This window comes from Podarcis liolepis (assembly GCF_965112155.1).
Source record: "Podarcis liolepis genome assembly, chromosome: 5".
Lineage (NCBI taxonomy): Eukaryota > Metazoa > Chordata > Lepidosauria > Squamata > Lacertidae > Podarcis > Podarcis liolepis.
In genome coordinates, this window is record NC_139556.1 from 41,415,783 (window position 1) to 41,442,189 (window position 26,407).

At 39.4% G+C, this 26,407-nt stretch overlaps 1 protein-coding gene across 1 annotated transcript; it reads left to right on the forward strand.

Moving 5' to 3' along the window:
- Positions 1-1,239: 1,239 nt before the first annotated feature.
- Positions 1,240-25,546, forward strand: LOC310708131 (heparan sulfate glucosamine 3-O-sulfotransferase 1-like). The gene is made up of 2 exons (XM_083506006.1): positions 1,240-1,417; positions 23,322-25,546. Exon 2 carries the CDS (start codon positions 23,448-23,450, stop codon positions 24,375-24,377), a length of 930 nt encoding a protein of 309 aa, XP_083362132.1. The 5' UTR covers positions 1,240-1,417; positions 23,322-23,447; the 3' UTR covers positions 24,378-25,546.
- Positions 25,547-26,407: the final 861 nt, after the last annotated feature.

Here is a 26,407-nt window from a genome sequence, read left to right on the forward strand (position 1 = left end):
TGGTCATTGGATCAAACTAGGAAAATAGTGCTGAAATAGTCAACTCCACCAAGCACTCATTTAGAAAAAATGTAGGGTAATCTGATGATGGGGAAAAAATTACATACCAAGGTAGACAAACCTATGACCAAGGCTGCCCTGCAAATTATCCCATTACTTGTTTACTGTTTTTAAAGAGGCACTTTATAACCATCAAATGTACAGTACATTTTATTCAAGTTCTATAGTTCATTTGAATTATATGATGAGCAGCTACAGCATATTTTAATCAGATGGTTAGATGAAGGAAACAAGTTACTCTTAGACAACCAAAGAGGAGAGACAGTGAATTCTGTCTAGGGTACATATATTATTCCAGATTGGAATAAAAATACAGAGCCATTGTCCCTAACAACTCCTGCTAATGTGATTCTAATGAGTGAAAGGTTTGGTGGATCAATTTTGGCTAACATTATAGACATGTTATATGAATGTAAGCGAGCAGCTACACATAACTGAAGAAAAAAAGAGTTCTCACCATGAAGTTGTTACAGTTAAGTGCCACACTTTTTAACAACAACAACAAAAAAGGTGCCAGCAGTGCATACCTTTGCATACCCCCTGAAGAAGAAGAAAAATACTGCAGAAGAGCATTCTGGAAAGCTCATGCTTGATCCAGCCAAAACAGGCATATTAGTTTAAGAACTGACTTCTCTTACCTCTTTGTCTGCAGTAGTGAACAGTACAAAGAAAGTTATTAATTGGAAAATAGTTCGCTTGCATTCATGCAAATTGCTGCTCTGGGTCACAACCTTTTTCTCTGTAGGGAACTCTACCACACACAAACATTCCGTATATGATACACTGTTGGGTTTATGATATGGTTCATGATCTAATTTATGCACCCTAAAGGATGCATTGTTTCCTTTCTTTGGCCCCTAAATATAGCATCAACGTTTCTATAGTCTTCTCATAACTAATATTCAGAGAATTGTAATTAATGATTAAGTACAGTCTTTATGGATCTTGCTGCCTACTCAGTCACATAAAGAGACTTGCTCTGAAACCCATAAGCAGCTATATAATATGCAACTGTAATGTGAATAATTATTCCTCTGAAAGTCCTATAATTATGGTTCCTGAAGCAGTCTTATTATTAAGTCATCTTAATAGAAACTCAAAGCAAAATTGCCTTGAGTTTTGTGATGATATAAATATTGTTCACTGAAAACTTGAGTGCTTTGTCTCTCTTTACAATGCAGCAGAATAAATACGTGGTTGCAGGGATTTCATAGAAAACTTCCAGTGCGGTCTTTTGCCCAGCTTAAACCCACTAAGGCAGGACAGAACTACCTCTATGATGGAGGACAACACCCCAACTAACTGAGGAGTACAAATCTGTCTTGCCCAGAGATTCACTGGTGGAGCATGATCAAGGGTGAGACCTCATTAGCTCAGTGTTACCCTAACCATTCTTGTTTCCCTTGTTGGTTATGCTCCTAGGACAGGCTGGGTAGCCAGTTGGGATGATGTTTGAAAGAGGACATGCAATGGAGATTTTACTGGAACAATAACCAGAAGACACTGGCTGTTGATCAAATGATTATAGGAGAAGTGTGGCTGGAAAGAGTGAAGGGAGGATGTTGAAGGAAAGGTGCGGTGGAGTATGACTCAGTCATGAGTCAGCTAATTACCTGCATTGGTCTTTTCATTCATGCACTTACATTTCTGGCTACCTAGATTCAGGGTTATGTTTCTCTTCCTAGTCTTAGTTCCTAATAGCCCATAAAGGCTGGGGTGTTTTCCGTGCTAAATATGTGCTTTCTCACACATCCGCAGCTGCTTATTGACCATGCATGGGACTGAGAGGAGGGATAAAGAAAGGGGTGCTAAAGGAATTTTTGGAAACTTTTAAAGCAGGTTAAACGGTAATGAAATTAAAGACAGAGTGAAGCACTTTTTAAAATGTCTTTTGGAAAGGATGGTTCAACCATCAGTTCATTTGCAATTCTAGTGTTAAACAAAAAGGTAGATAATTGGGGCACATTCCTGATCCTTAAAGCATGGAGGATTAGAAAAGTTAGTTTTGAACTTCCCCAGTAAGTTATGTGTTCTATTTTTATATTATTGTGGGCTTCATACTGATTCCAGGGATTAGCGGGTCTTCACGGGAGCTAGTATGATCATCTACTCCTCTTTCTTTTATATCCTCTTCCATCTGCCTGAGTTTTGCAATGTGGGAAAAGTGGACCATTCTTGACATAGTTATATAGAGGAGTCAAACATTTTTACCCCATTTGATGGCCTCAAAAGATCCCCAAGATGGGGAGGGCAGAACAGGGGCCGAACTTTTCTGCAAGAAACTGTTCCCCATCTTAGTTCATCTTTACTATTTAGTTTCAAACCACTATGCTTGCATATTAGCTAATCCTGATACTAGGTTCATGTTAAATGTTAAATCTCAGCAAGGGGGATACTCTGACAGTTCCTTTGTCATTCCTCTCGAGCATTCCTGATCCTTCAGAGATCTTAGGCAATATTTCCTGCTGCTTCGTTAACAAGATAAATCTGCTGGATTTCTGTTGCCCTATGGCTCCCACACATTTGCATGTGCCAGAGGAAAGTGGGAGTACTTACACTTAAAACAGTTCATGGTTCCTGAATTTTCAGTTGATGCAGTTCTTGACAGCAGATAGCTTATTGAACTTGTAAATAAATTGCTTCTCCCAACAAATGTCCTGAAGCAATTTACAAGAATAATTTGCAAAATAAAGTAAAATACAGTAATAACTTTTTAAAAAATACATAGGCATGAAAGTAAAAAAATCATCGGTGCTGCCCAAATGAATGAGAAAACAAAAGGATCTTTGCCCATGCCCAGATGATGACAAAGTTGGTGCCAGGCAGGCCTCACTGGAGAGAGCATTCCATAGACAGGAAACTACTACAAAAAAGGCCCATTCTCACCACTTATCAGCAATGAGGTGCAAGAACAAAAATGGTCACCAGCACCCATCCTTGGAAACTAAAATTCATCCATTAACCACAGACCAGATAGCACTCTGGATGCCTCTGGAACCAGAGGTGCCAACTTTAATAAAATATTGGGGTGGGGGAAGGTAAGCCCCACCCCACATAATTTATTGATCACAAGATGCAGCACACACACACACTATTTGAATGGCAATACCCATAAACTTTGAGGCGGGACAACACCCTCAATTTTTTTTGGGGGGGGGGGTGAAGGGACCTTGTTGTACTCTAGGAGTTGGCTCCTATGCCTGGAACATTACTTGCTCCAATAGCAGACTCCAAGCCCCTATGAAGCTCCTCTTTGTTTCTATTATCACTGTTGACAATGTATCCTTTAGTCAGTTTTGCATTTGTTTAATTTAATTACTCTTTCACATACACACTCTGAATAGCTAGCAGGACCTAACCATGAAACTGGTTTTACTTAGTAAATGTAAATGCTACCACCACAATGTATCTTGCAATGATAATACAGCATTAGAAAGAATAGCTCAACATACAAAAGTTAAGGTTTTGAGAGAAGGAAACTGCTCTGTCTTCTTAAATGTATTTTTGGGAAATATCCATATATATACACACTGTATTCAGAAAGAGCTGCCATCATTAACTTATAGCCTGCATTCTTCAATTTCATTGCTTTCTTAGTGAGTTATAAACAGAAATAACTCTTTCTGTTTATTGTATAACTTACAGTTCAATTCCAAATTTGGATTTATTGTCCCCTGTATGTATGTTTCTGAGGTATGGAGATTTCACATTTTATAAATAATTCTGAAAAAGAGAGTTGGTAATGACAAAAATCAACATAGCATCATTTTAAAAGAATGATTACTGGAGAGGGAGATACTAGGATAGGCTACAAAATATATAGCAAGTTTTGCCGATCATAAGCACAAAGAGAATAAAAAACTCAAAAAGTAAGAGGTAGTCAGATAATATGATCAATGATGATTTCTAAACAGACGTTTTTACCAAAATAGTTTTCACATTTGTCTTTTTGATGTTTAATGATTGCTATAACCCTGGTCTTTTGATCCAAGAAAGATATGAAGAACCTATGGAAACTACAGTATTTGAACATATATTTAGCTGACCACTAAGCCTTTAATCCCTACATTTTTATGTTCAGATAAAGAGGCACAAAAAAGCAATTTTAGCCCAGAAAGGAATACTGAAAATAAGTGTTGAAAGGAATAGTATGGTAAATCAATCAGCATTGAATCAGTTCTGAAGGCATTGGATTAAAAGGAGTGTCTGTATGGCCTGTCAAGTGAAGGACGGCATGTTACCTTCTTGAATGACCACAAGGGCACTTCATGATAATAGTTAAGTTATCATTCACTGCAACACTTTTCATTAATCTCATAAAATGAAATATAGAAGTGAAAAAGCCAGTGGTCATCAACAAAGAGAGCCAAGCACGAGCATGTGCAGATCAGCCCTAAAGATCTATGGAGTGACAGATGTCACAGCCAGATTTCATTCACTTTTATAAACCTAAAACAGTATACTGTCAAGGTGGGTTAAAAATAAATAAATATCCAACTTACATTACAGGATTAAAGTTTAGATAATTTGCAGTTCTAAAAATCAATATGTTTTTAACTTGCTCTTGGATTGGATTCTTTGTTTTTTATTGTTTATATTGTAAAGACCTTTGACTACAAACAACAAAGCTCAGACAGAGATGTGCTCTTGCATTTAAACTCCCTTGAAGCCTTTAGCTTTTCTTGCCTCTTCCTTCCTTTTGCAATTGTCATTATATGGGAAGAAAGGCTAATTTTACTTTTTTTTATTTATTAGCAACCAGTGTGGTGTGGCACTGTGAGGCCATACTCATTATATTGGGATAAGACAAGGCCATGGCCCAAGCAGCTTGGATGTATCATTCCAGATGTACACCCCAGCTTCCCTTGAAATGTTTTGGATGATACTGGGATGCAGCTTTTGAAGCAAGCGTAGTCATGTGAAACCTGGGAAGGATGCTCAGTCATCTGGGGTATATCTGGGAAATTCTGGGGTATATCTTTCATATTGCATACTGCTTCACTGGTGCCCTTTACACTATTCAAAAAACACAGAAGCTAGGACCAATTAAAATGTCACCAACTAATAGGCAAGTGATTTATTTCTGCTAAGCGGGAATGTTAAGCAAAACAACAGTGGCTGGGGAGCTAGGCATGATGTCGAAGCCCCTAAGTCAGCAGATTATTTTAAATCTTATAATGGAGCACAGGAGGTGTTATGCAGATTTAACAGTGCAGTTCCATGCAAGTCTGCTCAGAAATAGTTCTTAACTGAGTTCAATGGGACTTACTCCCGGGCAAATGTTCACATAAACTGCAGCCTTAATTAGATCAGACCCTGCTAGGTGCTAAACTGAGACATACTGGGAGAAGGAAAATATAAACACTAATAAGTGCTTTGATCCGTCTCCAGCAATCAGCAGAACCCACAAGCTATGACCTTTGCTAAGGCAGAAAAAAAAGAAATATGGTATCTGCAAAGCTGGATACTAATTTTAGGTGGTACACTAAGTTAAGAATTAATAAAAGACAAATTAGGTGCATTTTTGTGTGTGTCCACTGCCAATGCTTAGCCTTTTCTTTTCTCCCACCCATATCATTTTACTGAACTTCATGTCAGAAGAAGAGTTCTGGAGAACCTGAAAGCTCACTAGTTTGTGGTTTTTACTTGGTCCTAGTAAAGGTATCATGCTACTGGGGATATTCTGGATTTTTTGTTCCTAATAGACCAACACAGCCAACTACAATTTATGTGTTCTTTGCTGTTGGGCTGCCTGTGGCAAGGTAGAGATTTTAAGTCGTTTTGACCTGCTCCCTTTATAAATGTATGGTTGTTCCAGTTTACTCAGTTGTACATGGGTGCCAAGTTTATTTTACTGTTAGACTGTTACCTGTTTAAGCACTGGTGCATATGACCAGGTAGCTACACAGAGACCATTGAAAATGCAACAGTTTGTGTGACACAACTTGAAAAGCAAAGAAATGTTCTGTATCTTCATCATCATTAAACCGTGCTTTAGTTCATACAGTTGTAAAAAGATGCTAGCATGAAGGATGCCAGCTGCTATTTCAGTACAGCTACAATAATGGAATTTAATGCCAGCTCCTTCGGTATGCATCCCTATATGTCAAAGCGTTTACATCAGCCTTCTCTGTCTGATCCTCAAGACTCTCCCAAAGATGTACCTACCTCCTCCTCAGCCATGCCCATTATCCCCAGGCCACACCCTCAATGAACCCTCCCTTGTATTGGACCCTGATTATGTCTCTTGCCTGCCTGGGTGAAGGATTGTATGTGCAAATCTATTCTGATGTATGGAGGTAAAATTTACATTCCTTGCTCTGCCCACATTTTCCTCTGGCCCTGCCCACCACTGGGATACAGCTCCTAAAAGGCTGCCCACAAAGGTATGCATCCCTCAGGCTGCAAGGTTTTCTCCATTCCTGGTTTACATGGTTGTGTATTTGTGTGTGTGGTGGAATTTGTCAATATGATCCAAGGATAAAATAGCTCCTATGTCCTCCAGATGGCTTGTCGAAGACTTTGTTAAGGGCTACATCATGTCGTAACACATTCTGAATTAATCTTTGTTGCTTCCGGTTCCTATGTTCACATGAAGAATGTAAGACCATTGCTCTGCATTATGTTCCTTGTGTATCTGATTGAGCTGGCGCCATGTAATTTTTGTTAATGAAAATGTATTTCTGATCTCAGCCTGTTGCCTTTCAGCATCAGCATTAACTTCTGTGTTTTCTTTTCAGAAAGGCAGTAGTCAGTTTCTATTAGAGCATCTATGGCATGTGCTTTTGTTTGACTTGGCTGCTTTTCATCCACTTGTCATCTTTCCTCCAGCTTCTAGATTAAATCGTTTTATATCACATGTATCACTTTCCTTAGCAAAACAAAAAAACCCTGAGTGCATGTTAGTTGAGGTGGATTACAATCAAGATTGTTCTTTTCCTGATGTGTTGCACACAAGAAAAGAAATTAAATGACTCTAAATGATTTGTTGTTTTCCTGTTTGCTGGCCTAAATTATGAGATCAGAGGCATTTTATGACAAAGTTTCAGTGTAACCAACCTAATTAATTGAAATGAAATAATCGTAAACATTTATTCATGCATGTACACAGGTGTGTTTTTTTAGTGTTTACAATTGAGTTCCTAGCTTGGAATTGCCATTTGAAGGTTTGGCAATTGTCGTGAATTGTTGGTTTCATACTTCAATGTAGTAAATGAGCAGTTCACATTTATTTTTTAATAATATTGTTACCCATTTCTCACTATGAGGTCCCTGGGTGGGTTACAACAATTTAAAAAACAAACAAAAATGAAGTCAGTTAAAACATGTCACAGATGAAAGAATATGAGTGAGCCCTAAAATATTTACCTCAGGTGTCAAGGGTCTTAAATTCCCCCAATTATGATCTAACCATATTATAGCCAGGGCAAAAATGTGAATTTGAAAACTAAAGAAGTTAGTGCCAAGTGCTAGACATGTTACCTCAGGAAAACTACGTTCCCAGTGCAGTGCTTCTAGAAAAACAGGAAGGCATGGGAACATTTTCAGGAAGGAAGGACCTCTGCCCAAGACCATTTGCCAACTGTGGGAGCCTAACTAGGGGAAACTGGGAGTAAAATGGATGGGGAGAAGAGAATGCAGGAGAAAAGGAAGAGCTGTAGCTCAGTGGAAGTGTGCATGTTCTGCATACCAAATGTCCCAGGTTCGGTCCCTGGCATCACCAGTTACAACTGGCTAAATTGTCACAGGGCCACTGCCAATTGGAGCAAAGTTCAGATTACAGCCCATTTGTTCGTCTTGTTGTTGTGTTTGATGAAGTAAAGTTCTGCTCTGCCCTAAAGTGCCACCACAACTATGATTGTGATAAAAATGTAACTTAAACTTTTTTAAACGGACAATCAGATATTTAGCACTATTGATATGACATATATGATTCCAAATTCACAACACTTGAAATCACTAGTCAAATGTTCTACAAAACCAGATCTACACTTTGTTTAAAAGTATAAATGTCTCAGGACAGACCTGCCTTTGTTCCAAACTACACTAAGGTCATCTGTCTAAACTCTAAAAAGAGACCACTGACCCATGTATCTTCAAGGAGATCAAACGTCTAAATACAAATAGAATAGTTACATACAAATGGATAATGACTGGTGTGACATTTCTGTGTCCATAGTTTTTAGGAGCACTAATCTGTCTCCTTAACTGAAATGTCACATTGAAGACTTTCTAGGCAATCGGGCAGAAAAATCCTATTTTTCATGACTTACCCTTGCTTCATAGGAGAGACATGGCAGATAAACTTTCAGCTATCCATTTTATATAATGTCAATGAAAAACCAAGGCCCTTCTATAATGGAGACTTGTACCCTTTTAAATGCCCATTTGTGAGGATGAATTGAGATTTAAAAAATTGTAAAGCCCTTTGCATCCTAGAAGTCCTTAAACACATACCCAAAATGTTAGTTTGTAGTCACAGGGTGAAAGAAGCCTTTTCTGCATGGCAAGTCACTGTAGATAAATAGTTCTCCACAGGAGGGCAGTCCTACAGTGTAGACAATAGTTAGCTAGATGGACCTTTGTCTGAGTTGGTACAAGACATCTTCCTTCCAAACATAAATAAATAAATAAATAAATGGTGCATTAAGAAAAAAGACCAAAAAAATTTATGGCAATGGATCTCAGGGACCAGATGCAGGCAGGGAAGGAGACAGAAAAGTACTGAAAGGGGAACAATGAGACACTATGGGTAGAGGAGAGAAAGGTCCAGAATGTCTAAGTACAATCGCATACATGTTTCTCCCATGATAGTACATATTTGATTTACATGTGGCTATCAGTGCTGTTCCTTTCTACTGATAACTACATCAAATTATACTTCTTGTAACTATTTATTTACTACATCCATTTAGAGAAGCATTCCTTAAGTGGATACATGCCATTAAGTTTCTAGGCACATTCAAAGTAATGTTCGCTATTTTAAATATGAAGAATGTGGATTTCCTCCTATTGGTTCTTGAGATTAGGGTGCAATCCTACTTGCATTATTGTAACAGTGTGGGATTGCAACCCAACATGTCTGTTGTTGTTGTTGTTTAGTCGTTTAGTCGTAGCCGACTCTTCGTGACCCCATGGACCAGAGCACGCCAGGCACTTCTGTCTTCCACTGCCTCCCGCAGTTTGGTCAGACTCATGTTTGTAGCTTCAAGAACACTGTCCAACCATCTCGTCCTCTGTCGTCCCCTTCTCCTTGTGCCCTCCATCTTTCCCAACATCAGGGTCTTTTCCCGGGAGTCTTCTCTTCTCATGAGGTGGCCAAAGTATTGGAGCCTCAGCTTCATGATCTGTCCTTCCAGTGAGCACTCAGAGCTGATTTCCTTAAGAATGGATAGGTTTGTTCTTCTTGCAGTCCATGGGAATCTCAAGAGTCTCCTCCAGCACCATAATTCAAAAGCATCAATTCTTCGGCGATCAGCCTTCTTTACAGTCCAGCTCTCACTTCCATACATCACTACTGGGAAAACCATAGCTTTTACTATACGGACCTTTGTTGGCAACATGTCTACAAGAGTGCTTTTCTTCCCTTTCCCCAAAACTTTAATTAAAATCTAAGAGTTTGAACATCAACAATGCTAATGTAGCCCATTGCTAATCTGCAGAAACATTGTAGTAAAATGTTACTGGAATGTATTGATTCTTAGGTTGGTTTCTACCAATATGATTTTAGCAACAAGAAAAGCAACTACACAGGTGTGGAAAGTTACTAAAGTATTACTGCTGCTTTGTCCAGCTCCCAATTTCACTCCAGATTCTCCTACCTCAATGTTAAGATGTATCAGTGTCAGCAGAATTATTTGTCACAGCTAAAACTTTTCCAAGCTCTAATTATATTGCACCCCATGGATTTCATGCAGCTGGAGGCCTTTCTTAACATTTTATAAACTCAATTTCTGAATAGTTTTAAAATTCCACCATATTAATTCAGATTGAACTGAAATTCAGCACTGAAAGTAGTTCAGCTGACAGTGTTGTAAAGTGAGAGAAAACTCCTGAAAATAATACAGGTGTCATTGTTATATGCAAGCCCTTAATTACAATATAAATCTGAAGTGGGCAGAACACCAATATAGTTGATCTTTGGATGATATGTACTGTAGAAGATCACCAAGGATTTCTGATTCCCAGTTTTTAAAAATGTCAGCAACCTTTTTCCAAATTACGTTGCTGGAACACATGGCTTGGGGTTTTTGGGGTGTGGTGAGGGGCAGGATCAAGAATGCATTTTGAGTGAAAGGATTGGGACTTCAGTACAAAAATGAAATCCTGTGATAAGATTCACTCAGATGCCCTCTTCCTTAATTCTAAGTGGCTGTCTGCCCCTTGTCCTAAGCCACTATTTTGTTTCCAGCTGGTAGGTCTTGGGGTCTAGCAAAATAGATCTCTCAAGCTTGAAGCTCATCTGCCTCTGTTCTAGAGTGCTGGGTTTTTTTGTTTTTTTTTTAGCGGTGGCTTCTGAACCAGGGTGCCCCATAGCATTTCAGGGCTTGTCCCAGGTGAGACAGGGTTTCTACAAGGTCCCATAAGTTGAAGTGGGAAATCCCAAAAGCTTTGTTCTATTCTGATGACTTGGTTGCAACCCACCCACCTACCCATTGCTATCATTTTTTTGTGACAAAGGAAACCAAGTTTACAAGAAATGCCCTTCATTGAGTGGGAAAGTGTGGGCAGAGAGGGAAGGAGGGATAGGCCATTTTGACTGAGAGGTTTAGAATTTAACAGGGCTGTCCAATCACAATGCTTCATGAAAGAGAAGTTGAGAAACACATATGTATTTGTCTCAAATGCTCATTGATCTTTAGCAAGTTTCCTCTCCTGAGCAGACATAGAAGAGTTCTGCTGGATTAGGTAGTATCCTTCTTCCTACTGACTATACTTCTGAATCATTTTCAGTCTACCAGAAATAACACATTACATCTACCACCTTTATTTTCATTGTGTGTGTTTTTCTGTTCCAGTACTTCTGCACAATTTTTTTATTAGTGTGTAGTCTTATTCCTCTTTTCCCTAATTTCGGTTTTAGGGCCGCTATTCATGTGTGATATTCAGTTTGTTCTTCCTGTATTTTCCTTTTTAGTATTTTTATCCTTGCCCCATGCTAGATCTGGGACTTTGCATGTGAATCTTTTTCAATTAAACTGAGCTATTTTATCTTATTTTTCACTCCACTTGTTTCTCTCATGCACTCAGGCCCAGCCCCCAGTTGTGTGTGTGCCTTTCTCTGACTCTGCCAGAGTGAACTGGTTAATTTCAGCCCATTTTAAGCACCACACACACACCACTCTTATTCATGAGAGGCACATGCATCTGGCAAGTCATCAGGTGCCCTAGCCCCCAACCCTACTGATAGGTTTAGACAAATAACTGGTGGGTCTGGTAATGGCAGTAGCAGAAGTATTTGCATCAGTAGCACTGCCTGTTCTGAATTCTCTCAAACTCAAACACTGATGTAGGCAAGAGGAGCAATACTCAGCTTCTTTCTTGAAGCTGCCATGAACAGTAGTGGGAGCAAGAGGCAGAGTATATTCTAGCATTGCTTTGAATTGGCAATGGATCTGAAGGCATGCCGCCTGCTTGTGTTACAGGAAACAGCTTGCAGGAAACTAATGGTTTAATATGTCACGAATATACTATAGATAGTAGCCATAGGACAAAAGCCCCAGGTAAAAGGGACTGTTGAACTGAAAAAGTTTGGCATAGAATAAATCACATAATGATCTCGGTGCAGTAAAGGTTTCAGCTGGTGCAGGCGTAGCAGAGGCTTGTGAAAGTACAAAGGAAGACAGTTGAGAGGAAGTACATAAACAGGAACCCAAGACTGTACAACTACAGCACATGAATCAAACTTGTGGTTAGTGCAAGTGGTGTGTTGAAATTTCTCAGAAGTTTTCCTATCCTTCAAAAGAGACTTCAACAATAGAGATGGTAAGAGTTGGTTCTTCCTGAGGCAGAGTGGGATCCAGACCCTGAGTCAAACCAGACAGACTATGAAGCACCTCAGGATGACTTGAGCTGCTTCCCAAAGTGCCACATTGGTATCTGAACTGAATCTTGATGTTGGTGCTCCCCCCGGCAACTGTTGATTTGAGGGCTAAATATGCTCAGTGCAAATACTTCCATATTGGACGTGCCTGCCAGCCTTCAAGCTAGAAAGACCTAGAGTTTTCTAAAATTACTGTTAAAGATATACTCAAAACTGTTTATTCAATGTGATACTTTTTATTTTCAGTACATCAGACACTTGGCATAGATATGTTCTTATACTGTGATTGGAATATAGACTTTTCTTATTAAAACAACAACAACCAAAAAGCTTAATTATATTTAAGATTCATTATGCATTTTAGCACAAAGTACTTAAAAGTACACTAAGATCCTGAGGTGTTCAGTGTGTGGTTTTTTTGTTTTTTGCTCAGTACTTTCATTAACCCTTCTTGTTTCATGCAGTCGAAAGATTTCAGGGATGCAACACAGTTTTAGAAATATTGATTTCAGACTTCTGAAATAAAGTCCTGTGTATTCTCTTGTCCATTTCCTTGCACTCTCTGTGGTACATATCAGCAACTACTTAATCTTAGTCAGTTAAAGCTGACAGTTGACTGATAGGCAAGAGCTCTGTTCAGAGAAAAATCCAATCAGAAAAGCCTCTGTGGAGGCATCAAGTCTAGTTTAGGAGCCAAATGTTATTCTACAGCAATTCCATGGAGCACAAATGTAAAGGTTTGCCAATAGTCCATGGATCTGATTAGAGAAAGCAGTGAGGCATCCATCAATTGCCTTGTACTAAAGATGGGTCAAGACAAGAGTATTATGCTAGTCCAAGCTTTTATGCTCAAAGAAATCTCAAACTTAGGAAACATGTTGAGAAGGAAAGTACTAAGAGCACTAAGGCCAGTCAAATAAAATTTCATTTTGAGGAGGAGAGCCTTATCTAAAGGAAGTATGCAAGCCACAGCTCATCTTGGCAGAACTGGACTGTCTGCAAACAAATGTAAGCCATAGTGCAGGCAATATATTTGATTCCTTTGTAAATGTGATAGGAAAACATTAATAAAGAATTACGGGAGGGTCAGGCAAAAATGAATCTGTGCAGTGTACTATCCTCACCATTCCAAATTAGGCTGGAATACATGTGATTTCTCGACCTTATATTGGTACTCTACTTATACAATGGGTATTGTGCGCTGTGCTAGTGTTAGGTAATAGTTGAAATAACTTTCCCATCACATATACACCTGTGAATTGGAGGTCACAGTTAATTACACCATAGATGTCACCTAGGAGGCAGAAAAATGGCACCCCCTCTGGGATCTGCAACCTGAATTGAAGAACTTGAAAGCTTGCCACATACTTCTCCTAATAAAGGTATTGCTCAATTGCAGATTTGGAAGTTGTTGTTTTTCCTTATGGAGAAACACAGTTTTCTTCCTTTTTCATATGCCTGAAATGAGCTGTTCCACATTTGCTTGATGCGCTAAGGTGCTAGCCCTTACTGTGAGAAAAAGCCGAATGTATTAATATAGCGATATTAGCAAGATGTTTTATTATTTTATCTATTTAACCATCTGTTCATTTCTTGCATTCAGTACTGAAAATATGCAATGTGCTTGGCCAAAAAGACCAAGAATAGATGGCATCAACATGGATTTAAGTACTTGTTAAATTATTGGCTCTTTGGCTTTTTCTCTCTCTCTTGACATTTCCCCGCTCCCTTTGCTAATGGAAAATGATTCATAATCATTTCACAGATGACAGGATTTCTATCTTTTAAGTGCAGAATGCTCAGCAGTATCTGCCAGAGCTGAAGGTTTTTTTTTTATTTCTGAGGACTTGAGGACCACCCTTTCAAGAATCTGTTGAATTGTCTAACGGCCCAGTCTGTGAAACCCTTAAAGAACCCAGCACTTTTATTGCAGGAAAGACAGCTTCAGCCTGCTTAAATATGGGAAACTGCATTAGCAGAATGTGAGAATTAGCAGCAGAGCACCTGAGTCTCCTGGCAGCAGCTTTCCTAGCTATACCTTCCTTTTGCTAGAAAAGCCCATTAGTCACTGGGTGAACCAGGACAACTCCCAACACTCACATTCCAATTGGTTGGGACAACATAGTATGAAGATCTGAATCAGGCCGTGTAGGAAAAGCCATTCAAATCTTGCTCGTCTTTCTTCCCTTGAAGTACAGTAGGGTTTTAAAGATTCCTACTTCATCTTAAATATATATTTTTTTTTAAGTTGAAAAAAGGGGGAAATAGTGTGTCTCTTTATCTTTCACCAAATCCCTTCAGTTACAGAACCTGTTGTAGGTCTGTATAATTTACAGCTGCCATATATAGCCTTTATTGCAATAACATACAACATATTTTGAAACTGGCGTCGTTTAGAGGACTGAATCTCATTAAACCAATTTAGCTTTTCTAGAATGTGACCTGTACAGGGGAAAGTTCCCTTTCAAATGGCTTCAATTATCATTTGTTCTTTGTTGATTGCTTGGAAACCACAAATCAATATTGAAAGAATGATTGATGTACAACTATCACACTTGGTCTTTTGAATTTGATACACAACTCTGTGGGCGTATACATGCATTTATTTTGTGACAAGGTGGCAGAGAAAATGAAGATAATTTCCTCAAAGCTATACTTTTTCATCAGGGAATTTTACACCTAAAGTTATCAGGAATAGGGAGGGGGGAATAATTCTAGCCTTGGGGAAAATAAATCTTTCTAAAATGCCTATCTAAAAACATCACCTGCTAACCATTTAATGTACTTATAGTTTATGCCTTCCATAGCATTACTTTTTAATCTATTCTAGTCTGTGTACCTGGTAAGAAGGAAGCCTGGAGCCAATTGCAATTGCTTTGCAACTCATATCTTTAGCCACCAAGTTGTTGGCTTTTTTCCCTTCCCTTTATTCCTCAAGGTTCCTGACTCTTGAGCTTTTAATGGAAATGATGCCTCATTAACACAAGTACCAACCATGTAGCTTCATTGCAGACTTTGGGTGCTTGAGTTTACCACTTCACTATCCTTTATTGTATCTGTAATGCTCTCTGGCAATGTCTAAATAAAATGGGAAAGCCTTTAAAAGAAAAATAAAATAAGGAATTGAAATGTACATTAAGAGACCTTGGCAGTGTTCCAAAGAGCCATGCACATGGGGTATCTGAACTTTTTTCTTTGAGCAGCAGATAAGTATGTACGCAAACACGCCTTATTATTATCATATAATTATTATTGTTATCATTATACCTCTTTTCTGAGCAGGAACTTATCCAAAGTGGGTTACAAAATAGGGGGACAGAAGAAAAAAATAAAACAATTTTAAAATGATAATGTGGCATTGCTCTACTTAAAAATGCATTAACGTAGCCAGAAAGAGCACAATTCAACCTGACCATCTCCCACCTAATAAACATGCTTGGAAGGCCAGTTGGGAGTGGAGGGAGTTTTCTGGACCATCTGAAAACCCTATAAAGTATCAATTTGCCATATATCCAGTCAGGGATGCCAACTAGAATAAAATATTTGGGGAGCGCATGTAAGCCCCATCCCACATAATCAATCACATGATGTGATACAGGCACACCATTTGAATTACCTTTGGGAGGCAGGCCCTTCAAATACTTTATTGAGGAAGCCAAAGGGACTCCCATAGCATGTTTGTAGTTCTGATCATAGAATCACAGAGTTGCAGAGTTGGAAGGGACTCTGAGGGTCCCCTAGCCCAACCCCGAGTCAAACAGAAATCTCAACTAAAGCATCCATGACAGATGGCCATCCAACCTCTGCTTAAAAACCTCCAATGAAGAAGAGTCCACAAACTCCCAAGGAAGTCTGTTCCACTGCTGAACTGTCAGAAAATTCTTCTTGATGTTTTGTCAGAATTTCCCTTCTTGTAACTTGAAGCCATTGGTTCGAGTCATAGCCTCCAGAGCAGGAGAAAGCAAGCTTGCTCCATCTTCCATGTCACAGCCCTTTAGATATTTGAAGATGGCTAGCATAATTCCTCTCAGTTTAGCCTCTTTCGCAGGCTAAACATACCCAACTACCTCAACAGTTCCTCATAAGGCTGGGTTAGCAGACCCTTGATTATCTTGGTTGCCCTCCTCTGCTCATGTTCTAGGTTGTCAATATCCTTCTTAAATTGTGGCACCCAGAAGTGGACACAGTACTCCACGTGTGATCTGACCAAGGCAGAATAGAGTGGCACTATGACTTCCCTTGATCATGACACAGTACTTTTGTCAATGCCGCCAGAATAGCATTAGCTTTTTTTGCTGCTGCATCACACTGGTGACTCATGTTAAGCTTGTGGTCTTCTAAGACACCTTTTCACATGTACTATTAGTAAGCCAGGTGTCCTCCACCTTATATTTGTGCAACTGGTTCTTCCTGCCTCAGTTCAGAACCTGACATTTGTCCCTACTGAAATTCATTTTCTTAGTTTGAGATGAGTTCTCCAATCTGTTAAGGTCATATTGAATCCTGATTCTGTCTTCTACAGCATTAGCTACCCCTCCTAGTTTGGTGTCATCTGCAAATTTGACGAGCATCCCCTCAATTCCTTTGTGCAACTCATTTATAAAGATGCTGAACAACAACGGGCCTTGGTAAGATTTGAAGAAAGTGTTTTAAGCACTTATTAGCTATTGCAGCTTCAAGGTTCAGTGAATTTATCTGAATACAATTCTGGTTTCCAGACTGAAAACTCACCGGCAGTGCATCTTTGCCTTAGAGCAGATTATAACACATAGATTAACATGTTTGCTGAGAACAAATATATTTAAATGAATTATGCCAAAACAAATGAATTATGTTTTATGTTTATGGGGTGATATATTGGTACATTCCTGAAGACACACTTTGATGTAACTTTTCTATCAGCATTAGCTATAGTTAGCCGTACTAACTACATGGGTATAGTCAGTGTTAGTCATGCTCAATGCAGACCCATCAATGGCTAAATAGCAGTTCTATTCATTCCAATGGGTTTATTCTAGAACATTGGGAAATCCATTATACTGAGTCAAGTTATTGGTCCATCTAGCTCAATATTGTCTTTACAGACTGGCAGTAGCCTGCTCTTTATATAGAGACCGAAGAGATCATTTTCTGAAATCTGTGTTCACACAAGCAAGCAGGTACAGTCCAGTAGAAATAGCTCAGTTTCTTTTGAGTGACAATAATAGTTTCATAACACACGGAGTGACCCTCTATGCACTGGCTGCAAAAAAAGGGGGGGTTGAGAATCAGGAAAAAGAAATTAAATAAAATCGCCTTAAATTGTTGTACTGATTCAGAGGTTTAATCTGAAATTAAGCTGGATTTGGGTTTGTTGGTGTCCCTGGTAACATTTCTTTTACATCATGGTTGTTCTTCCATTGGGGATGTTGGTTCATATTATGGATGTATGATCTGTATTTTATTCATACTGTTGCTGTGGGTTTGTCATGGCCATGGCTAGAACAAAAAACTTACACTGAATGGTGGAAAGGATATTTGAATATTTTCAAACAGCAATGGCTGCCTATTGCACCCTTGTGCAAAAGGCGGATAACATTCGGCATTTATTTATGAAAGCAAAGTAAGTTCTAGTGATCTTAGCCAAGCGCCTTCAATTCTTTCCTCCACAATTTCTGTTTTCTGTGCTCAGTTTTGTTTGGCCTTGTATGTGAATATTCATTTACCTCATGAAACCATTGCAAGGAAATAGGGTTTGGCACAGCAATAAAAAAAAGCGTCAGCATATAAACACTTATTAGAGTCCCACAAACTTCGACGCAGCAAAATCTAAACTATAAGATCTACCAAACTAAAGGGTTCCACAATGCAAATTTAAATTGATTCAGCTTCTGTTGTCTATGTAGTTAAGATCATTTGTTAGGCCTCATTCTTACAAACATTGTGATTAAAATTTCCTGCAGTTCAAAATATCTTGCCATCTTTCATTCATGAGCCTTGGTTTCTTAATATGTGTTACTTTTTCTTTTTGCCTAATGTACACAATATCATTTTGTATCTAAGCAACAACATTACCAAATAATACAAAAACATAACATGTAATAAGGTGCTATAATTCTGATGCTGTACTAGGGAGCTGGGGGGTGGGAGAGACAGAACTAATTTTTTAATTATGCACCATGGAGCTATTACAAATGTACTGTGAGATAGGGAGAATGTGCAGTGTTGCAATTTCAAATCCATTGTTTTTATTATACAAACTCATTCATATTGCCTTCTGAAACTGTGCATTTAATTCCACCAAGATGATAAAATACAGATATTATTTAGATAACACATTTCAATTAGCTGCTCTAACAGCACAGTCCTACACATGTCTACTCAGAAGTAAGCCCCATTGAGTTCAATGGGACTTACTCCTAAGTAATAGGATTGTAATCTAAATCTAGTTTAAACCGTCTTTATAGTCACATATCAATTATAACATAACCACAGGAACTAACATCTCTGAGCTTCATCAAAATCAATCAATTCTCTTAGGCTGAATCTGGAATGGTTGTTTCAATGGAATTGCTCCCACAGGCAGTTTTGATCCATTTAGTCTTCAGCTCTATAATGCATTCCGAATCATATTATCCCTCATAATATATTCCTACGTAATGTTTTATTTCAGCAGCAACTTTTGCCATATAGAATAATAAATGAATCTGCAAACTTGCTAGAGCTGTCTGTGACAAGGGTGGAATCTACACACATATAAAAACTGCTGTGAAAATACTTTCTTTTTTTTAAAAAAAAAGGTTTGAAAAATACACTGAATTTGGCATAGCTCACTGTCACCGTCTATTGTCACATTTGTATATTGAACCTTACAAAACATTTAAAATGTTTTATTTATTGCTGTATAGCTGAGTCCAAGGACTGAATGTATTTCATACTTCCATGGTTAGCCTATGGAAGCACAAAACATACTGGGAATCACAGTTTTCATTTACAAAGAAACTGCAAGTGGGTCATGGTCTGAGGACCATCTTCTTGGTCTGGGTCTGGTCAGAGCCTGGATGGGAACCCCATGCATTCTGCCTTAAATTTCATTATGGAAGAAAGGCAGGATACGAATAAAGTCATCCTTTATTTATTTGCATTACTGTACTGCTCTTTTACCTTTTTACTGCTCTTTAAGAAAACGTTATCTGCACAATGCAGATAGAAGTGAAAAACTGGAAGTATAAAAATAAAGCATGGACATAAAATACCATATAAACAGTGTGTGCATGTGTTTAATTCCAATAAAAGAACATCAAAATAAAACCAGCAACAAAAAACAATAGTGCAGAAAACTTTTAAACAACTAAAAATGATAAAAACACGTATAAAACATTAAATAATAAAACACCACTATATGACTCCCAGTGCTTTTCTGAGCATAATTCAACGTGTTGGTGCTGACTTTTAAAGCCCTAAATGGCCTCAGCCCAGAATACCTGAAGGAGCATCTGCACTCCCATCGCTCAGGCCGGACACTGACGTCCTTCTCCAGGGGTCTTCTGCTAGTTCCCTCAATGTGAGAAGCAAAGTTACAGGGAACCAGGCAGAGGGCCTTCTCGGTAGTGGCGTCGTCCCTGTGGAACACTCTACCTTCAGATGTCAAAGAAACAAACAACTATTTGACTTCTAGAAGACATCTGAATGCAGCCCTGTTTAGGGAAGTTTTTAATGTTTGATGTTTTATTGTGTTGTTATTATTCTGCCAGGAGCCGCCCAGACTAGCTGGGGAAACCCAGCAAGATGGATAGGGTATAAATAATAAAATTATTATTATTATTCCTGTCCAGATAGGAGTGCAGCTGGGCCCATTGGTGTTCGTGTGAGAGGGGGCCCAGAGGCAGTTGCTTCAGGCACAAAAATTGTTAGGGGCGCAAGCCAAGCTACACCACTGCACTGCAGCGGTCCCAAAGGTGCTGCAAAACTGGGAGGGAGATGTATCCCTTTCCTAGTCCAGCAACACAGTATGAGCGTCTCTCAGGCAGCCAGGTATCTCGCTGCCCACTCCTTTCAGCACCTTAGTTCCACATCCTTTGCTCAGAGGCACCATGCACCACATGCTTCTCACATGCTATGGCTGCCACCACTGTATGCACCCTGGATTACTTCTGTGCCAGTTGGCCCCCTTGGCTCTCTCATGCTCCCACTTTGGGACAAAGGCAAACAGGGCCCCTGTGGCATCACAGAGCCCCCAGTCCAGGCCTCCATATGGGAGCAGGCAGTTGCAGGGATGTTGGGACACTGCCAGAGTGTCAGCTGTGTGACCCTTGACTGACAGTGCACCAGCTCTTAGGCCGCACTGGCAAAGCTTCCTGTGAATATCCTATAGAGAGCTGAAATGGCTGGTGCAGGGTGAGCCACAGCGATGGAGGGGCTCCAGTTGGGCAGTTGAGGTTGTGCTAAAAATTGGGGGAGGAGGATCCACCGCGATGTGCTAGCCCCCTTTCCCATGGTGATGCCGCCCCCTTTTGCGTCTTGTCCTAGGCACTGGCAACTCACGCTATGCCACTTCTGGGCTACCAGCCAAAACTGATGAAAGGCATATCATAGCTGTGTGTGTGCTCAGTACTGTAAGGTGTGTGTGTGTGAGAGAGAGGAATTTCAGATAAGACACAAAGCTGTTCTCAAGCACAGTGTGTTTACAGATGACACTTGCAGTCAATATTTTGTATCAGTACCCATTTGATTGTGAGTAAACATTTTGTGCTAACATTAATGATGATGTTCAGCAAATAATAATTTGAGTTTCTAAAATGTGTGTTACAGCCTGTGGAGTGGAAGTAAAATATTCCTTATTACAGCAAGAATACTTGCTTAGTCTGACTAAGAATCATTTCATTTCCATAGTGCTAGATATTGAAAGGGAACTGTTTTCCCATGTGTAATGATTTGCCTTTCCATAGACTTAATTAGGACATTGTGAATCAATATGAAACCAGATCTTGTTTACACTTAAAGTCAATGATTGAACATTGTTTTCAATGGCATTTCCATCTTCCTTTGGAAAATTGTCATTATTTTTTTAAAACATGGCATTTATTTCCATTTCAAAGAAGTGCCTTTCATTTTGCATAAATATACAAATTTTCAAGCTGCACAGACAAAAGATTCACTGCTTGACAGCTGGCATTATCTTTGGACTATTGTTCAGGTAGTTGGAACCAAGTTAGCTTTTACCTATTGCTATTTTATCATTTGCTTCACACCTTCAACAGAGCTACAGTCTCAACCTGACCTGCTGAAATTGAAAATGTAACCTTCCCAAAATAACAGATGAGGGATTCTTTGTGTTGACATTTTGTGTGGGTCTTATTCTCTGAGCCTGTGACCTACCACATGGAGAAACTTCTAAAAACTACCAACTTGCAATGCCAAAGACAGTTATATCCTCCTGAGGGGCTAGATCCATTGAACTTCTATTGCAATGTTAACTCTAATGATCATAGAGGTTGAAAATAATAGGAGAAATGAACAATAGAATACAGCCAACTCTCCTAAAGAGTATTGTCTTGACAGTTCAAGGTGCTCATAACTTTGTTCATACACTGCAAGTCTAAATTTCAATAAGGGGTGGAAATAATTCCCCAGGGATTTCTAGCATAGTAGGGAACAAAAAATTGGTGAACGGATTAACTGTACAAAACAATAGAACACAAAACAAATATGTCTATAACTTTAATATGTTGAACATATTTAGTAGGAAACACGTGAATATATGAAAGGACTCAGTTGCTGAACATCAAAGTGGATGATAAACTTTGTAATTACGTACAAACTCTGGATGGGAACTGCACAACAAGTTCAACACATCCAAGGGAGCTTGAGCTTATTTATTAAATGGCAGCCTCCCTCATTCCACAGAGAAAATGAATATTTTGGAGATGATTGAAAGCTGTTTGTGATATGATATGGAGGTCTCCCATTAGATCCAAAAGAAAAATAATAATTAATCTGGTCTCTTTTTTGGGAGGAAGTTTTTTGGGGAGGAAGACTAAGTAAGACTTGCTGAACAGCCCCACTTCAACATGTTTACAGGGTTCTTGATTTCCCAATAAATGAATAATTTTATTTTTCACCTTTTTTTCATTCTGTCAGCTGCTCAGGGCCCAGGGACCAAACTTGGCCCTCAGGTTCTCTCTATCTGGCCTCAGAACTCTCTCTCTCTAGGCCACACAAACCCTGTTTCACATCCCAAATACTTTTGCTCGACTGGCCTGTGTCCTTGAACATTAATAACGCCTCTTACCGTATTTTTCGCCCCACAGGGCACACCGGCCCATAGGGCGCATCTAGTTTTTTTTTTGGGGGGGGGAAATAAAGAAAAAAAATTATTTCCCCCCCCAGGCGCGGGGCTGGGGTGGGGGAAGCCCGAGCTTCCCCTGACCCCAGCCCCCAGAACAGGCTGCTATCCGCAAGCCTAGGGAGCCCTGCAGGAACTCCCGCGGGCTCCCCAGGCTTGCGGATGTCTGCCCGAAGCCCGGGGCGCGCTCCACTGCGCTCCCCAGGTTTCGGGCTGTAGGCTGCTGTCCGCAAGCCTTGGGAGCCCAGTGGGAAGTTGCACCAGGCTCCCAAGGCTTGCCCGGGGTGCGCTCCACTGTGCTCCCCAGGTTTCAGGCTGCAGGCTGCTATCCCACGGGCTCCCAAGGCTTGCGGATAGCTTCCTGAAGCCTGGAGAGCGAGAGGGGTCGATGCGCACCGACCCCTCTCGCTCTCCAGGCTTCAGCGAAAGCCTTCATTCGCCCCATAGGATGCACACACATTTCCCCTTCATTTTTAGAGGGGGAAAAGTACGTCCTATAGGGCGAAAAATACGGTACTTGTTTCAATGTAGCCAAGAAAGTGGTTTGTGAGTGTGTGTAGAAACTAGCTTACTGTAGAATGGTAAAAATTTACATTTATTGCTGTAGCCCTCACTTTTGGCCCTCAGAAAGTTGCCCAGAAGGGAATGTGGCACTTGGGCTGAGAAGGTCTCCCCATCCCTGGTCTGTGAAGTGGTACTATTTAGAACAAAGTGACCAAGCCTCACTTGTCTTAAAAACTTGCAGGTGAAAGCACAAGCCTCACTATTTCTATATGTATGTTTGTTTTTTCTGTCATGGCTTTTTAGAGGTGTCAGGTTCGATATGCAAATCTTTTGCTATAGAGTTCAGCTAAACAAGATGCTGATTGCTGTCCTGTTCTTTCTGACCCACAGATGCTTGAGAAATTTGTTGCTGCTTTGGCCCCGGTTCCATCAGCTGCCTCCTTGCGGAGACACGTGCTCATTGTTTCACCAGACCAGCACAACTGCATTTTGCACTGAGAGTTCCTTCTTCTCCACATGGCCTTTCTACTGGTGTCAGCATACCTTCTGCTGACTCATGCCCATGGCGCTCCAGTTGAGAACGGGGCTCTCATGGAGACGCTGAAGTCCCAAGTGATGCTGTTCAGCAATAAGAGTGAACACTATTCAGCACAAGTGAGACCTCCCGGAACGAGCAGACGAATACCTCACACAATCATCATCGGAGTTCGCAAAGGAGGGACCAGGGCCTTACTTGAAATGTTGGATGTTCACCCAAACATTGTGGTAGCGGCTACTGAAGTCCACTTCTTTGACTGGGATGAGAATTACGTGAAAGGAATTGACTGGTACAGGGGCCTGATGCCGTTTTCATATGAAAATCAAATAACTATTGAGAAAACACCAGGCTATTTTACCTCGCCACAGGCTCCCGAAAGGATTCATGATATGAATAGTTCCATTAAACTGCTGCTTATTCTAAGAGACCCCACAGAGAGAGTTATCTCTGATTATACCCAAGTCTATTACAACAGGCTGGAAAGCCACAAGCCTGTTCAGCTCTTTGAAGACATTGTTATTAAAAATGGAGCACTTAATACCAAATACAAGGCTATCCAGAGAAGTCTGTATGACATCCACATGGAGAGGTGGCTTAAACATTTCCATTTGGATCAGATTCACATAGTAGATGGAAATACCTTGATCAAGGACCCTCTTCCTGAATTACAAAAAGTGGAAAGATTTCTGAACCTGCCATCCAGAATTATGTCTTCAAATTTTTATTTTAACCAGACCAAGGGGTTCTATTGCATTAGGAGTGATGGAAGAGAGAGATGTTTACATGAATCAAAAGGACGGCCACATCCTGTTGTCAACAGTACTGTTTTAGAGCAACTTTACTCCTACTTCAGAGAGCACAATGCAAATTTTTACAGAATGATTAATCATTCCTTTGACTGGCATTAGTAACTTGTGGGGGGAGGCAGTTTGTTTGTTTTCTAATGTCCTGCAGTAATTTATTTTTGAGCCCTTCTCATAAACTCTGAGTTGCATCCAACTTAATATGAAGACCAGAGTTTTCTTCCCTGCGGTTTAACACTGGAAGTCCATTGCATTAATGGCGGACACTCTTTAGTGTACTTGGGGGCAATAGGCTTAGTGTTGGCTTTTAACTACAATAATGAACTTGATTGCACCAGTCCAAGTCCATGACTTCAATGGAGTTATTTCAGATTTACACTTGTATAGCCGAGGTGACTCATTTGTCTCTCTTTATTCAAAGTTATAAGCAAATGGAGTTTCACAGAAAACCATTCCTTAACCGATGTATAACAAAAAAAGGGTTGTGTAACTGAAATGGTATTATTCTAACCTTCAGGTTTTGTTGACTGCTTTTATTTTTCTATCTAGCTCCATGACAATGGGATTGATTTCTATAACTTTTCATACAGTGAAATAATTATATATTAGAAGAAAAGATGACTTGAAGTGGTCCCATTATATAATTTAAAATCTTTTTTGTGAAATAATGATTGTAAAAAGTATATCTCACTTAAATGAGCCTCAAGGCTGCTCCCTGTTATGGCTCCCTCTATGTAGGGTCTTTATATTAAGTAAGACATTCATCATGTGCATGGGTATAAAGCCGTTTAACCTGTTCATACAAGTGTTAAGCGTTTCATATCTCGAATGCAAACAAATGAGGGCTCTAAAATAATCCCATTTTACACAGTAGACATCAAGAAGTACACAAGTGTCCATTTAATCACAAAAATCATGAGCCACTTACTTTTTTATATAAAAAAATACCCTTCATCAATACACAATTATTGGTCTTGTTTGTATTTTGTAACCATTTGTTCCAATAGTTTATATAACTAATTTGGCACAAAGTTTATTGCAAAAAAAAAAAAAAAGTTTAATTGCCTGCTCTCCAAAGTGTGGAGTAACTTTTGTAATATCTATTTGCAAATCATAAGATGTACTCAGAGTGCAAAGTAACTTCATGTGGTATTGTATACTATACACACAATATTCAAAATATCAAGTATGGGTTTCTGGTTTATCTATAAAACTATACATCTACATGAATGCATTAGAATTTGTTTGTTTATAATATATTTTTACTTGATAAAGTAATGTTTGTCTCTATTTTTAAATTCGCTACTTTTCATATCCACCCATCCACCAAAATGAAGATTATTATGCTCTGGACTTTATATTTATAGAACTGCAAGCATGGCTACATATTAGGGCTGCCATATGTCCAGATTTTCCTGGACATTACCAGGATTTCAAAGGTGAAATTGACATTGGGGGGAATTTCTGTTCTTTTGGTGTCCTGGTTTTTACTATTTGAAATATGGCAGCCCTACTCCAGATGGAACAGACTAATGTAAATAACAACTTACATGTTCACTTGCTTCGTCTCCCACCACAGGGCCCAAGCAAGAAAACCTTACAAAAGTTGGTTCTCTTTAAATGGCTGACACAAATAGGTGTAAAGGAAGCTGGCTAGTAAAATTTACTGTATTTTTTGCACCATAACACTCACTTTTTTCCTCCTAAAAAGTAAGGGGAAATGTCTGTGCGTGTTATGGAGGGAATGCCTACGGGTGGCATACCTACGGATTTTCCTCCTCTAAAAACAACGTGCGTGTTATGGTCGGATGCATGTTATAGAGCGAAAAATACGGTGGTTGGTTACTTTAGTGGATTTGATAAGTGCATATAAATGCCACTTGTTGCAAGGGAATTGGTGATAGCTTCAACTAAGACACATGCATTGTTATGCCATCCAAATATGAATGTGGTTGACTAGCTTCTGGGCAGAGCATCAGACAGAAATCTTAAGATATGTTTTAGTTAAAAAAGAAATGTTTGAAGTATGATTGTTACCACCAGTGATGAAAGAGTTTTTAAATAACTTGTCGAAATATGTCAAAACTATGAACATGAATAAGATTGCCAAGAATGGGTAATGCAAGGTGCCAAAG